The sequence below is a fragment of the Molothrus aeneus genome, chromosome 20 (genome assembly GCF_037042795.1).
Source record: "Molothrus aeneus isolate 106 chromosome 20, BPBGC_Maene_1.0, whole genome shotgun sequence".
Lineage (NCBI taxonomy): Eukaryota > Metazoa > Chordata > Aves > Passeriformes > Icteridae > Molothrus > Molothrus aeneus.
The window spans coordinates 4,261,308-4,274,547 of NC_089665.1; the positions used below are offsets into that span (position 1 = coordinate 4,261,308).

Genomic DNA, 13,240 nt, shown 5'->3' on the forward strand with positions numbered 1-13,240 from the left:
TCAGCTCATCATGGTCAGTTGTTCTTAAATCACCATAGAAAGTATTGGGTGGGGTTTTATTGATTATATCATAATAGATAAAAGGAGTTAAAGCTGTATCTTCATTTTGCATTTTAGAGGATGGGCTTACCCATGATGTGATTATCTCATTTAGTCTCAGATTTTATTTTTCAAAACTGGCTACAGGTTTTAGTTTTTTCAATTTATAGTCCAGGAGAGAAATGTGTGGGGATCTCAGGGGAAATGGTTTGTCCACAAGCAGTGTGTTAGATTCTGATAAAATGTGTGAGGTAATTTGTGTCTGCATTTTTATCTGGTAAGGGTTATAAAACTTATGGAAGCTTTGGAGGATTTTACAGGTTTTATTGGTCTGTTTTTGGGTCAGTTTTGATTGTTTCTAAAGCAGACTTCTAGTGCTCCTAGAGAGCCAAGAATGAAAGTGTTTTGGACAATGTTGCTTCAGCGTAGGTTATGAGGCAGGAATGAGATAAAAACGTTATTTTTTGTGTTCTTTTTAATTCAGTGTTTGAGAACCCCTCCGTAGCTTGTTACTGGGACAAGTCCCGAGTTGGAACATGTACCCACGCTGGTCACAGCCGGCTCTCTGCCCTCCTTGGCTGCCTTTCGCTGCCCTTTGGGGTCCGCGATGTTTCCGAGGCTCCTGAGGGGCGCCCGGAGCCGGGAGCGCTGCAAATGGCGGCGGTGACAGCGGGACTACAACTCCCAGGATGCTCCGCGCAGCGTCGCGCGGTGGCGTCATCACTGCGCCAGGGAGCCCGTGCAGTGCGGCCCCGGCGGGGAGCGGCCGCAGCACCGGGACAGCCCCGGCGGGACGGACCGGGCCGGGACCGCGAGGGGCGATGGCTCGGGACAGAGAGGAGCCTCCGGCCAAGCGGTTCAAGGCGGGTCCCCCCAGCATGCAGCCCCAGAGCGCCGCGCCGCCCGCACACGTGCAGCGGCGCTCCCTGCCCATCTCCGGGGCCCGCGGGCCGCTGCTGGAGCGGCTCCGCCGCCTCGACACCGCCGTGCTCATCGGTGAGCGCCGGGACCAGGGCCCCCAGCTGGCCCACGGAGCGGGCTGGGCTGGGAAAGCTGCCCAGAAACGGGCTGGATGTAAATCTGAACTGTGGTGAGCAGGGAATGACTTCTGTGCTTTGGCAGCCGGGGTTTTTGTGGAGCAGGTTAAAGTATTTCCCTCTCCTTTCGCTGTCTGCCGGGAGTTCAGTCAAAACCAGATGGCCAAGCTCTCCTCTTCTGAAGACTCTCCTCACTTACATTTTCACTGATTTTATTATGCTTTCATTGATTTTATTATATTTTTCTGTTCTGCAAACCAAAATGCTTTTTGTTAGACTTTCAGGAGCTGAACATGTGCAACTTCCCACCTAGTAAAGACTCAGCATTTATTGTAATTAAATGAAAAATGCTTTGTATGTCTGTCCTGTTAGTGTCACAGCACAGACACTTCACCTCCAGAGAGGCTGGAGTGGGTTTCTGAACCAGTGTGGCTGGAGCTCTGCAGAGGAGTGGCCCAGCAGCAAGAGGAGGGCGTTGGGTGCCATCTCGGACCTGCCACTGCTTTGTGGTGGGACTTTCCCTCTCTGTCTTCAGCTTCCCCATTCCCAAAGGGCTAAAAGTTAACGTAAAAAACCCAGTTTGACAATGCTATAAAAGTGTGGGGGGAAACTCTATTCCCTTGGTATTCCTTAGGAGAAACAGGCTCGGGGAAGACCACCCAGCTCCCTCAGTTCCTGTACGAGGCGGGGATTGGCCAGCCTGGTGTCATCGCTGTGACCCAGCCCCGCAGGGTGGCTGCTGTCACCCTGGCTGCCAGAGTTGCTGAGGAGAAGAGGACAGAGCTGGGGAAGCTGGTAGGTTATCTACAGATTAATTTTGGTTTGGTGATGCTCTGGGGATGGGGCCCTGTCAGGCTTCAGTGGGTAGGGTAATAACCAGCTACAGGAGTGATAGTCTTAATTTCAAAATTAGTTTTGGGTGCCACAATGGAATGAGGATGTAAAAGCTGTCAGGGAGTGCTCAAAGGAGCAGCATGAAGATGGTGAGGGGTCAGGAGGGGCCACATAATAGGAATGGCTGAGAGCACTTGGTCTGCTCAGCTGGAGAAGTGGAGAATTTGGTCTGCAGCTTCCTCCCCAGGGACAGCTCCAATTTCTGCTCTCTGTGGCAAGGGACAGGACCTGAGGGAGCAGCTGGAGCTGTGTCAGGGGGGTCTTGGTTAGATATCAGGGAAAGGTGTTTCCCCTGGGGGTGCTGGGCACTGCCCAGGCTCCCAGGAAATGGGCACAGCCCCAAGGCTGCCAGAGCTCCAGAGAGTTTGGACAATGCTCCAGGAATGCCCAGGGTGGGATTGTTGGGTGTCTGTGCAGGGCCAGGGGCTGGACTGGATAATCCCTGTGGGTTCCTTCCAGCTCAGGATATTCTGTGATTCTATAATTAATTGAATGGACAGAAATGGCTCTTTACCTGTCCCATGACAAGGTGGGCATGGTCTGTCTTTGTGATATTGAACTTCCTGATCTGGGTTGTTCCATTTGAAAAAATACTGATTCGTGAATTAAAGAAAAACAATATTGTGCTCTCTTTCCTCACTCCCTGTGTCAGAAATCACTGTCAGGGAGAGCAGAGTGCTGAATTAGTGCAGGTCTGGGGGAGAAAAGCAGAGGAGAAAGAATTCCCCTGCATGAAATCCTTGGAGAGCCTGGAATCATTTTGGACAGGAAAGAAAGGGAAAGGAAAGGGGAAGGGGAAAAGAAAAGGAAAGGAAAGAGAAAAGGAAAGACAAACTAAACTGAACTTGGGGGGCATTTATGATGAACCTCTAGCTAGGAAGAAGCCACCTAGAGATGTTGGGAGTATCATTTGGGTGGCTTGCTACAATTGGAAGAGGAACTGCTCACAGCAGATAAACTGCTCTGTTTTCCATGCACTTCTGGTTGGCTCAGTCCAGTACAGTGCCCAGGGGCTTTGCAGCCCTTCCTGTGGCACGATGGCAGTGGGAAATGCCAGCCTGTGTGTCTGTGCTGCCTTGCCCAGGTTGGCTACACGGTGCGCTTCGACGACTGCTCGTGCGCGCAGACGCGGCTGCGCTTCCTGACGGACGGGATGCTGCTGCGCGAGGCCATCGGGGACCCCCTGCTGCACAAGTACAGCGTGGCCATCCTGGACGAGGCCCACGAGAGGACCATCCACACTGATGTGCTCTTTGGGGTGGTCAAAGCTGCTCAGAAGAAGCGAAAGGAGCGGGGCCTGCGGCCGCTGAAAGTGTGTTCATCTGGGGTGGCGGTGAAGGGCGGGGTGGGGCTGGGCTCTGGGTGCTCTGAGCATCTCCTGGGACCTTCCAAAGGGTTTGGGATTTCAGCTTTGACTGTTTTTCTGTTCCTAAAAAGTCACTTTAAATCTCATTAGTTCAGGGTGTCTGACTTTATGATGTGTGGGCCTGATATGACACCTCTGAACAAGGTATCTGGTCACCACCATGATCCCTTTTTTCCACAAAAGCCCCAGACAGAGTGCTGGGGAGGTTTTGGCACTGCTGCTGAGATCACTCCAGGTGCAGGAGCTCTGGCTGATGGGACATGCTCATTCCCAGGTAGGGCACTGCACAGGGGATGGGTGGACATGTCAGGAATTTGTGTGAAAGCACGTTGGTCTGGCAGGGACCTTGCATGGTCTTGTTCCACACACCAGCCCATTCTGTCACACCATTTTCTGCTTCTGTTAAAAAGCTCATGGCTTTAACGAGGGGAAGTCACTCTCTTCTGTCCCAAAGCCTGTTCTGAGCATGGTTCTCAGGATCCAGAAGCTGACTTTTGGCTGGTCCTGACTCACTGGTGTGCAGCTGGATGGGAGCTGCAGTGCTGACCCATGCTGTGCTCCCCCTGAAGGTGATTGTCATGTCAGCCACCATGGACGTTGACCTGTTCTCCCAGTACTTCAATGGAGCTCCTGTCATCTATCTGGAGGGCCGGCAGCATCCCATTGACATCTTCTACACCAAGGAGAGGCAGAGTGACTACCTGCAGGCAGCACTGGTGTCCATCTTCCAGATCCACCAGGTATGAGGGTCTCTCCAGGTTTGTGTCCCTCTGGGGCCAGGGGTTGGTGTTTTGTGCTGGGGTGTTTGACTGCCAAACACCTGGATTGTTGTGTTGTTCCATTAAACTGCATTTAGTGCTTTGAAGTTGCTTCTGCTGTTGGGCTTTGGGACCTGTATGTCCAGGCTGGAGCTGAAGGGAGACTGCCAAGCAAAGATTTATCATGTCAGCTCATGCCTAAAATCTGAATGTTCCCCCCACCTGAGTTCTCTGTACCTGGGTGCTTGCTGGCTCTCTCTGCCTGGCATGGACAGTTATTTGAGGACACAGCAATTCCTCCATCCTTTTAACACTTGATCCCTCAAAATGTGGTTTACTCTTTATCTCTGGTGAATCCATTGGGAATTCTAGCTCTTGCATTCCTTGCACCACATGTGTGTCTTCTCTTTCTTCTTAGCCTGCTTCAATGACTTGCTGCCAGACCCACATCTCATTACCAATCTCAATTCTCCTTTTCTATCCAAACACTCCTAACTTGTTTTTTCCTCTGGCTCCAGGAAGCCCCTGCATGCCAGGACATCCTGGTGTTCCTGACTGGTCAGGAAGAAATTGAAGCCATGACCAAAACGTGCCGAGACGTTGCCCAGCATCTCCCCGAGGGCTGCCCACGGATGACAGTGCTGCCCCTTTATGCTTCTCTGCCCCACTCCCAACAACTCCGTGCCTTTAAACCCACCCCTGAGGTGAGGGAGTAGCAGGGGTTTTGCTTCAATGAGTCTTTGGATGAAACATGTGGGCTTTAAGGGGCTAAAGCAGCCTGTACTGATAGTAATCAATAGTCTCTTGTGTTTGTGGGGTTCCAAGATGAAGGGAGGAATGATGCATCTGACTCTATGTTCTTAGAAGGTTAATTTATTATTTTAAGATACTATATTATATTAAAGAATATTATACTAAACTATACAGAAAAGATACTTACAGAAGGCTACAAAGATAATAATGAAAACTCTTGATTCCTTCCAGAGTCTTGATACAGCTTGGCCCTGATTGGGCAAAGAGTCAAAACAATTCACATGAAACCAATGAAACAAGCACCTGTTGGTAAACAATGACTAAACACATTTCAAATCAGCAAAACACAGCAGAAGCAAATGAGATAATATTGTTTTCCTTTTTCTCTGAGGCTTCTCAGCTTCCCAGGAGAAGAATCCTGTGCAAGGGGATTTTTCCAGAAAATATAACAGTGACAGTAGTCTCAGTTGGCTTTAGGCTGAGTGGTTCCAGAGATGTAAAACACTGCAACTGTGATGGTTTTAACAGATGTGTTCAGTAAGTCATGCGGGGTCATAAAAAGAAGGAAGGATTAGAAGGCACAGGAATTTAAATTTTCTCCATTTCATAGGAATTTTTTGTCCATATCACAAAAAAGCTACAACAGCTAATGGGGGAAATACTGAGTAAGCTGAAAACCTGGGAATGTTTGTCAGGACCATAAGGAAAGGAATTCATGCTGCCCCAGGCTCTTTTTTACCTACTCAACATATAAATAAGAACACAAATGTGCCAGAAGTGAAACCAAAATTGTTGAAAGACGTATTGAGAGCAGCTGTTCTGGTGATGTGTTTTGTTGCAAATACAAAAGAATGTTTTAGAAACTGATTAGAAACTGAAGATTACCTTATTTTCTGGGAGCTGGCACAGCAAGCACAGTTTGTGCTCACAATGTGGGGCAGGGCTTGGCCAAAAGCAGCAGAATTTCTGTGTTGCAGCTGCTCTGAGGTGGCCTTGGCCTGGGTTTGATTTTTTCCTTCCTCCCAGGGCTGTCGCAAAGTGATCCTCTCCACCAACATCGCAGAGACCTCCATCACCATTGCTGGCATAAAATTCGTTGTGGACACAGGCATGGTCAAAGCCAAGAAGTACAGCCCTGGTGAGGAATTCTGAGGAGGAATATGGCCAAGATTGGGTTTGGGTTTGTAGAAGTTACTGGAGGTCCTAAGCCCCACTGAAAGAGGATTTCCAACACTCTCCGTGCTGTTTAAATTAATGTCCCAGGTTTGGGGTGTGGGGTTTGGTGGTGTTTTTGTGGGTTGAGTATCAGGCATGAGGGGGTAAAAATCTGTCAAATGTGAATCTTCTCTTCATGGATACAGCATGGGATAGTTCACAGTGCTGAACCAAGTGAAGCACAGTGCTGAAGTTCACTGTGCTGAACCAAGTGAGCTCTGAGCCGGATTTGAATGGCAAACCCTGGGAATTCTTACTGCTAATCCTCTGTGTTTTCCAAAGCTGTGCCTTCCTTAGGCACTGACTGAGGTGATGTTTTTCCATGCCCAGAAACTGGCCTGGAGGTGCTGGCAGTGCAGCAGGTGTCCAAGGCCCAGGCTTGGCAGCGCACGGGCAGAGCAGGGAGGCAGGAGAGCGGGATCTGCTACCGGCTCTACACAGAGGAGGACTTTGAGAAGTTTGAAGAAATGACAACACCTGAGATACAGAGGTGAGGACAGAGCCATCACACTCCTTGCCACAACCTCTTTTACAGCTGGGGCTGTGGGAAGAACTGAGCAGCAAAACTGGATCTAGGGGCTGGCGGGGTGACTTGAGAAAAATGGAAGTGGGGATTTAACAGAAAAACTGGGAAGTGTTTGCTCAGGGTGGACAGTTGGGCACTGAGTCTCCAAACACAAAAAGCAATAGTTCTGACTGTCCTCCAGATTTTGGACTTGCCTCTTCCTGGTTTAGGAAGTAAGGTTTCACCAGCAGCATCAGGTTTGTCTCTGTCAAGCCTGAGACTCCATCTCAGCTTCTATGAATAAAGAAAAAGGAATAAAATAAAACAAGAGAGCTATCTCAATTGTTTTTTCTGCCTATGCAGGTGTAACCTGGCCAGTGTGGTGCTTCAGCTCCTGGCCCTGAAAATTCCCAATGTGCTCACCTTTGACTTCATGTCCAAACCATCTCCTGGTAAGTGGCTACAAAGGCAGCCTGGGGGACACAGAGCAGGAAAATCTTGGGCCATAAGGTGTCATAACAACACAACATGAAGGTGTGCCCTGACTGCCAAGGGAAGAGTAAAGAGGGAAAGGTGCTTGTTCTCCTGGACAGAGGACTATACACTACATTTTGGACCCTGATTTGTCTAAATGGAAAGTACTTGTGCCTCTGGCCAGGGAGGGAGGCAGTGGTGGAACCAGCTGATGTTCACATCCCTCAGTGGGAGGCAGGAGGCCTCACAGCCCAATGTCCTTGTTTTGGCAGATGCTATTCAAGCAGCAATTGATCAGCTGGACCTGCTGGGAGCTGTGACCCAAAAGGAAGGTCAGCCTGTGCTGACCCCCTTGGGAAAGAAAATGGCAGCCTTTCCACTGGATCCAAAGTTCTCCAAGGTAAAAACTGCAGAAAAATGAACTTTTTTAATCTCATGTACTCATCTCTATACCATTGATGTTTCTCTTTCAAACTCCTTAAACAAGGTATGAAATCAGGGATGTTTGCAGCTGTACTGGTATATTTGCTGTACATTAGTGTACATAATTTACAGCCCTTTTGCTGGATTGCTTGTCATCTGTTGTTAAATTCAGAAAAATTTTTAAAAGAGAATTTCTTTACTCTGGCACCACTGAAGGTGAACAAGGCAGATTTGCTTGCAATTTTCAGGATTGTTTAGCAGGTCCATGAAATGTCTGTTGCTGGAGTTCATTTCAGTCACTGTGTTTGTGCTGGTTGTGCACTGGGCAGTGTCAGGAAGGAGCCTGGCAGGTGTTGTTACAGGTGCTTGGTGAGCCCATCAGAATTTACAGCCAATCCTAGGCCCAGATGTTTGAGATTGTCCTAAACAATGTTTGGTCAAGTTCCTGGGCTGCCAGGGAGCAGAAAGATCTGCCCAGCTGAAGTGGATTTGGTCGACTAAAGATGAGTTTTGCTGTGTCTGTGCAGGCCATCCTCCTGTCCCCCCAGTTCCACTGTGCAGAGGAGATCCTGACCATTGTGTCACTGTTGTCAGTGGACAGTGTCCTCCACAACCCCCCTGCCCAGAGGGATGAGGTGCAGGCTGTCAGGAAGAAATTCATCTCCAGTGAGGGGGATCATCTCACCCTGCTCAATGTCTACAGGGCCTACAAGAACGTCAACGGGCACAAGGTGGGATGGTCTGAGCTGCCAGTGCTGTGTGAGCTCATGGGGTGATGAGGTTTTAGCAGAGAGCAGAGTGCCCCCTGCATCCTCCATGGCTGCTGCCACAGGCATCCTCCAGAGCAGAGAGAAAACAGGGCTCATCCTTAACAACTGGGCAATTGCAGGAAGTTCAGGAACAAAGTTCCTACAGACAGCTCTGGCAAAGCTTTGTGGGGCCAGTTCTGTAATCACAGCCAGGGCTCTTCCTTCCCTGGTTCCAGCTGGGAACAGGAGGGAGTGGGAGAGTGCTGAGATTTGATGATAAATACCTGGACATGCTCTGGGACAGGATTCGTTGGAAAAACACTGAGCATGTTTGAAAGCAGATTTGGATTTATCCTACCCTATCAGCCCCTCATATTGATTTGTGGATCTGTGGACTCATGCACCCCATTCCTTGCAGCACCTGTCATTCTTGCTCTTGTTGGTCTTGCAGAGCAGCTCTGAGTGGGAAAAGAACCACCACCTGCTGTTTCTGAGCAGTGTGGGAGGGAATCTAGACATAGTGGAGTAAAGAGGGGTGGAAATATGACCAGGAAAGGGGTCAGCATGTTTTCTCTGAGGCAGATTGTAGGGGGGTTCTGCTTTTTATGGTATCCAAAGGCTGGCATGCTCCTGGGGTGAAGAAATATCCCCTTCTAACTCCTGGTGTCTCTGCTGCAGGGATGGTGCAGAGAGAACTTTATCAATGGCAGGAACATGAAGCTGATGGCAGAAGTCAGAGCTCAGCTCAGGGACATTTGTGTAAAGGTAACTTGCCTCCATATTCTATTTCTCTGTTTCACTTGTTGGTATTTTCCTGTTTATCCCCAAGCTGATGTTATTGTGCACCAAGTCCCAGGTGAGAAAACGTGGGGTTGTTTTCAGTCTTCTGTTAAGTAGCTGGCTAAAATTCCTGACTCTGCAGTTAAACCCCCAAAATCTTAAAGCTGCAGGGCTTAGCGAGTCAAGGAGAAATGGGAACCTCTGAGAAGACTTGTCAGGGAAAGGACAGGTTTTCCTAAGGGTTTTTCCTGCTCTAATGCAGCTGGGACTGTGCTGTGTGTGCCACAGAGTGCTGGCAGCCTGTGCTGGCTGGCTTCTCCGTGGAGTCAGGCATTGTGTGGCAGCAGCTTCCCCTCAGTGCTGTTCCTGCTGGGCAGAGCTTGGGAGCTGCCACTGAACCCCTGGCAGTCTGCAGTGACATGAGAGCCACCCCTGGGGTATCATTTGTGAATGCTGGTCAGCCTTAAACTCCCTTTCAGAAGGAGAGTGACAATCCATTCTGCTCTCAGTCTGGCTTAGCCTAGCATCCACTCGGCTGAATTCCCAGTGGTGCCCCAGTGTTCTGACACAGGAAAATCCCCCAGGATTTCTGAAGTGAACCAGTGTCACTGTAAGGGTCAGGACTGGGTAGGAAGTGACACAGACTCTAGGTCAGCAGGCTTAGAGACTAGAGCCCCGACTTTACTGAAACTGCTTCTTTTATACACTGGTCAGTACAGGTGGACTGTAGCAGTGTGAATTGCTGCTAGCATAGTCCAGGGGAAGGAAGCAAAAAGGGCTTTTGCATAATATCCACAGATGTTTTATTCAGCCACACAGTGAGATGTTCAGGTCCCAGTACACACACACACACACAGAGGGTCTGGCTTGCTCTCTACAGGGGCCTGGGGGCTGACCCTGGTCTGGGGCAGTACAAAGATGAAGGGCAGTCAGGGAAATGGGAAGGTGTGGCTTAGGAACATAGGAACAGGGGAAGGAGCCAATGGGGTCTAACAGAGCTTTTTGAGGGAAGCTTCTTGTGTCTCCCTAGACCAGGGAATGCCCCCTCAGAGTCTCCACAGTGGACCTGATTGGTCATTTAATCAACACATTTCACATTATTGTCTAATTAACAAGACACCCATTTGTAAACAACCTCACGGGCAAAACACCAGGTGCAGATTGTTTAGAATTCTTTCTCTCCAGCTCCCTAAAGCTTCCCATGGGAGAAGCTGACTCATGGGAAAGCTTATCTAGATTTCTCTCTCTCTGACCAGAGAGCTGCCACCACAAAACAGGGTTGTATTGTTTTGTGGAGATAACAAAAAACTCCACAACTTTCACAAAGTTGTAAAGCTGGTATGTTTATTACAGCGCTGGACCATGTGGAGATTACTCTCCTTAAAAGACGTGCTGGGAACTTCAGGATTCTTTTTATCTCCCTCTCAAATACATATGCATACAATTTCACAATAGGTTCATACATGTGACCATGTTCACAGGGGTCTTAGGCTGAGGGAAGAGATGAGGATCTGACTCCATGTTTCAGAAGGCTTGATTTATTATTTTATGATATATATTATATTAAAACTATACTAAAAGAATAGAAGAAAGGATTTCATCAGAAGGCTGGCTAAGAATAGAAAAAGAAAGAATGATAACAAAGGTTTGTGGCTCGGAATCTCTGTCCGAGCCAGCTGGGCTGTGATTGGCCATTAATTAGAAACATCCAACATGGGCCAATCCCAGATGCACCTGTTGCATTCCACAGCAGCAGATAATCATTGTTTATATTTTGTTCCTGAGGCCTCTCAGCTTCTCAGGAGGAAAAATCCTAAGGAAAGGATTTTTCATAAAAGATGTCTGGGACACTCACATATTCATTTTTACGAATTTCGTGTGACATTTGCCGCTAGTTCTTCTTTATCAGAAAGAATTCTTAGGTCAGGTTGACGTGCTCCTTACAGCAGTCTGTCTCTCTTTATCACCTTCTGTCTCTTCCCCCTTATCTCTGTCCTTCACTGAAGCAGTTTCTCTGAGCCTAGGCTTTTGCAGTCAGGCTACACAGCGATGTTTTCTGACCACAGACTCAAAGATGTACATTCCACCTAAATCAAAATGGATTTCTCCTCTGTCTCAGTGTCCCCACGAGGGTGCAGGTTGTTCATGCTCACTCTTGTGTCCGCAGCTGTCGTTGCCGCTGGAGTCGTGCCGGGGGGACACGGCGGGCGTGCGGCGCTGCCTGGCCCACAGCCTGTTCATGAACGCGGCCCAGCTGCGCCCGGACGGCTCCTACGGCACCGTGGGCTCGCAGCAGGCCGTGGCCATCCACCCCTCCTCGGTGCTGTTCCAGTGCAAGCCTGCCTGCGTGGTGTACACGGGGCTGCTGCGCACCAGCCGCTGCTACATGCGCGACCTGTGCCCGGTGGATGCCGAGTGGCTGCTGGAGGCTGCACCCGAATACTTCCACAGGAGGCTCCGGACAGCCAAGAGCTGACCCTGGGACCAGCTGGCTCAGCTTCTCCTTGAAAGACTTTGTGAAAAGTATTGGAATAATACCAATAGAGCCAGATGGGACATGCCTGAGCTTGTCTGGTCCTCGCTGCTGAACCAAACAGCAGCACTGTGGTGTTTCACCCCACAGACACTTTTGGCTGGCTGGTTGTGTGGTGTTTCACCCCACAGACACTTTTGGCTGCCTGGGTGTGTGGTGTTTCACCCCACAGACACTTTTGGCTGCCTGGGTGTGTGGTGTTTCACCCCACAGACACTTTTGGCTGCCTGGGTGTGTGGTGTTTCACCCCACAGACACTTTTGGCTGGCTGGGTGTGTGGTGTTTCACCCACAGACACTTTTGGCTGCCTGGGTGCTGCAGCTGGGCACTGCAGACAAGTCCAGGCATGCAGGAGCTCTGGTGGTGCTGGGATGGAGCTTCCCCCCATAACAGGGGCTGCTCCTCGGGTTTCCCTCTGCTGGAGAAGCTTTAAGGGGATGGTGAAGGAAAGGAGTCGGTTCTGATGGAGGGTTTGGATCCAGAGCTTTATTCTGGCCCTCAGGCCTCTGAATGCAGCACCAGCTCCAACAGAACTCCCTGAGCCCGTGGCTGCTGCTCCTTTGAACCCCGGGGAGAGGGGCAGGGAAGGGGCAGGGAGCCACCAAGCAGGGACAGGAGGGGAGGGACAAAGGGACAAAGGACACCTGGATGGGCCAATGGCCCCCAGGGGTAGAGGGCATCCTTTGGATCTGCCAATCACTCAGTGCCCTTCTGGAATGCCAGGACTGACAGACAGTGGTGGGAGGGGTCAGGGAGGGAAAGGAGAGGTGAGTGACACACCTGGGAGGGAATTATCAGGGGAGGGACCCAAAGTTCTGAGTTAAACCCTGAAATCACAAGGCAACAGAAAAGCGCATATTATATGGCTCTATGCAGATATTGACTATATGTATTTTGTTGTGTTGATTAGCAGTGCTGTATTAGCATTTTAATAGTATGGTAAATGTAGTTTTGTAGTTAAAAGGTAACTTTTGTAGTTAAAATAGGAACTATGTATGTGGGATATTTTTTTAAGAGAGGAATGAGGTACTTGCACTGAGATAGCAGCCACAGGACACCTCAATCTTTCAGAGAAAGAGAATTTATTGCTCCATTATCAGGAGAAATGAACTTCTTCCTGCCTTGCTCCTGCCATGAAGACGTCGTTTAGGATTCTGAGGAAGAAGCTGACACTGACCAGACAGAATCCTTTGTTTTAATGGAATTTATGCATCATGTATGAGATGTATGAATATGCAACAGGTTATTGTTTTTAAGGGTTAATCCTTTGTTAACGTAGGTCCTTTTTCGGGCTTATATTGCCCAGAAAAAGGTACCCAGACCGTCTGTAACTCTTTGTTTCTGTTGTTTCATATTGTCCTAATCCAAATTGTCCAAATTATTATGAGTGTAATTATATTACTATTTTTATAACCATTTTATTACTATTAAACTCTTAAAATTTTAAAAACAAGTGATTGGCGTTTTTCACAACTTATATATTCATTAATTTTTTTTTTTTTAAAACATGTTTTTTATAACCTTAAGGAACAGGATGGGTATTTATTTAGATTGGATTTATATGTTTTTTTCCAGAATAAAAAAGTGATAGTGAAAATAGGAATCATGTGTTGGTTTGTGAGGTACAGAACAAATGATTGTAGGATGAGTCCTGGTGTTTATGGGTCTTGTGGGAGTGTGTTCATTGTCAGCAGTCTGGGCTTAAAGATGTGAA

At 48.7% G+C, this 13,240-nt stretch overlaps 1 protein-coding gene across 1 annotated transcript; it reads left to right on the forward strand.

The window, feature by feature from the left end:
- Positions 1-810: 810 nt before the first annotated feature.
- On the forward strand, positions 811-13,121 carry DHX33 (DEAH-box helicase 33). The gene is made up of 12 exons (XM_066563657.1): positions 811-1,035; positions 1,711-1,871; positions 3,055-3,282; positions 3,906-4,076; positions 4,613-4,798; positions 5,874-5,985; positions 6,393-6,552; positions 6,931-7,019; positions 7,314-7,441; positions 7,992-8,195; positions 8,892-8,978; positions 11,161-13,121. The coding sequence occupies exons 1-12, from the start codon at positions 861-863 to the stop codon at positions 11,467-11,469; spliced, it is 2,010 nt and encodes a 669-aa protein (XP_066419754.1). The 5' UTR covers positions 811-860; the 3' UTR covers positions 11,470-13,121.
- The last annotated feature ends 119 nt before the right edge of the window (positions 13,122-13,240 follow it).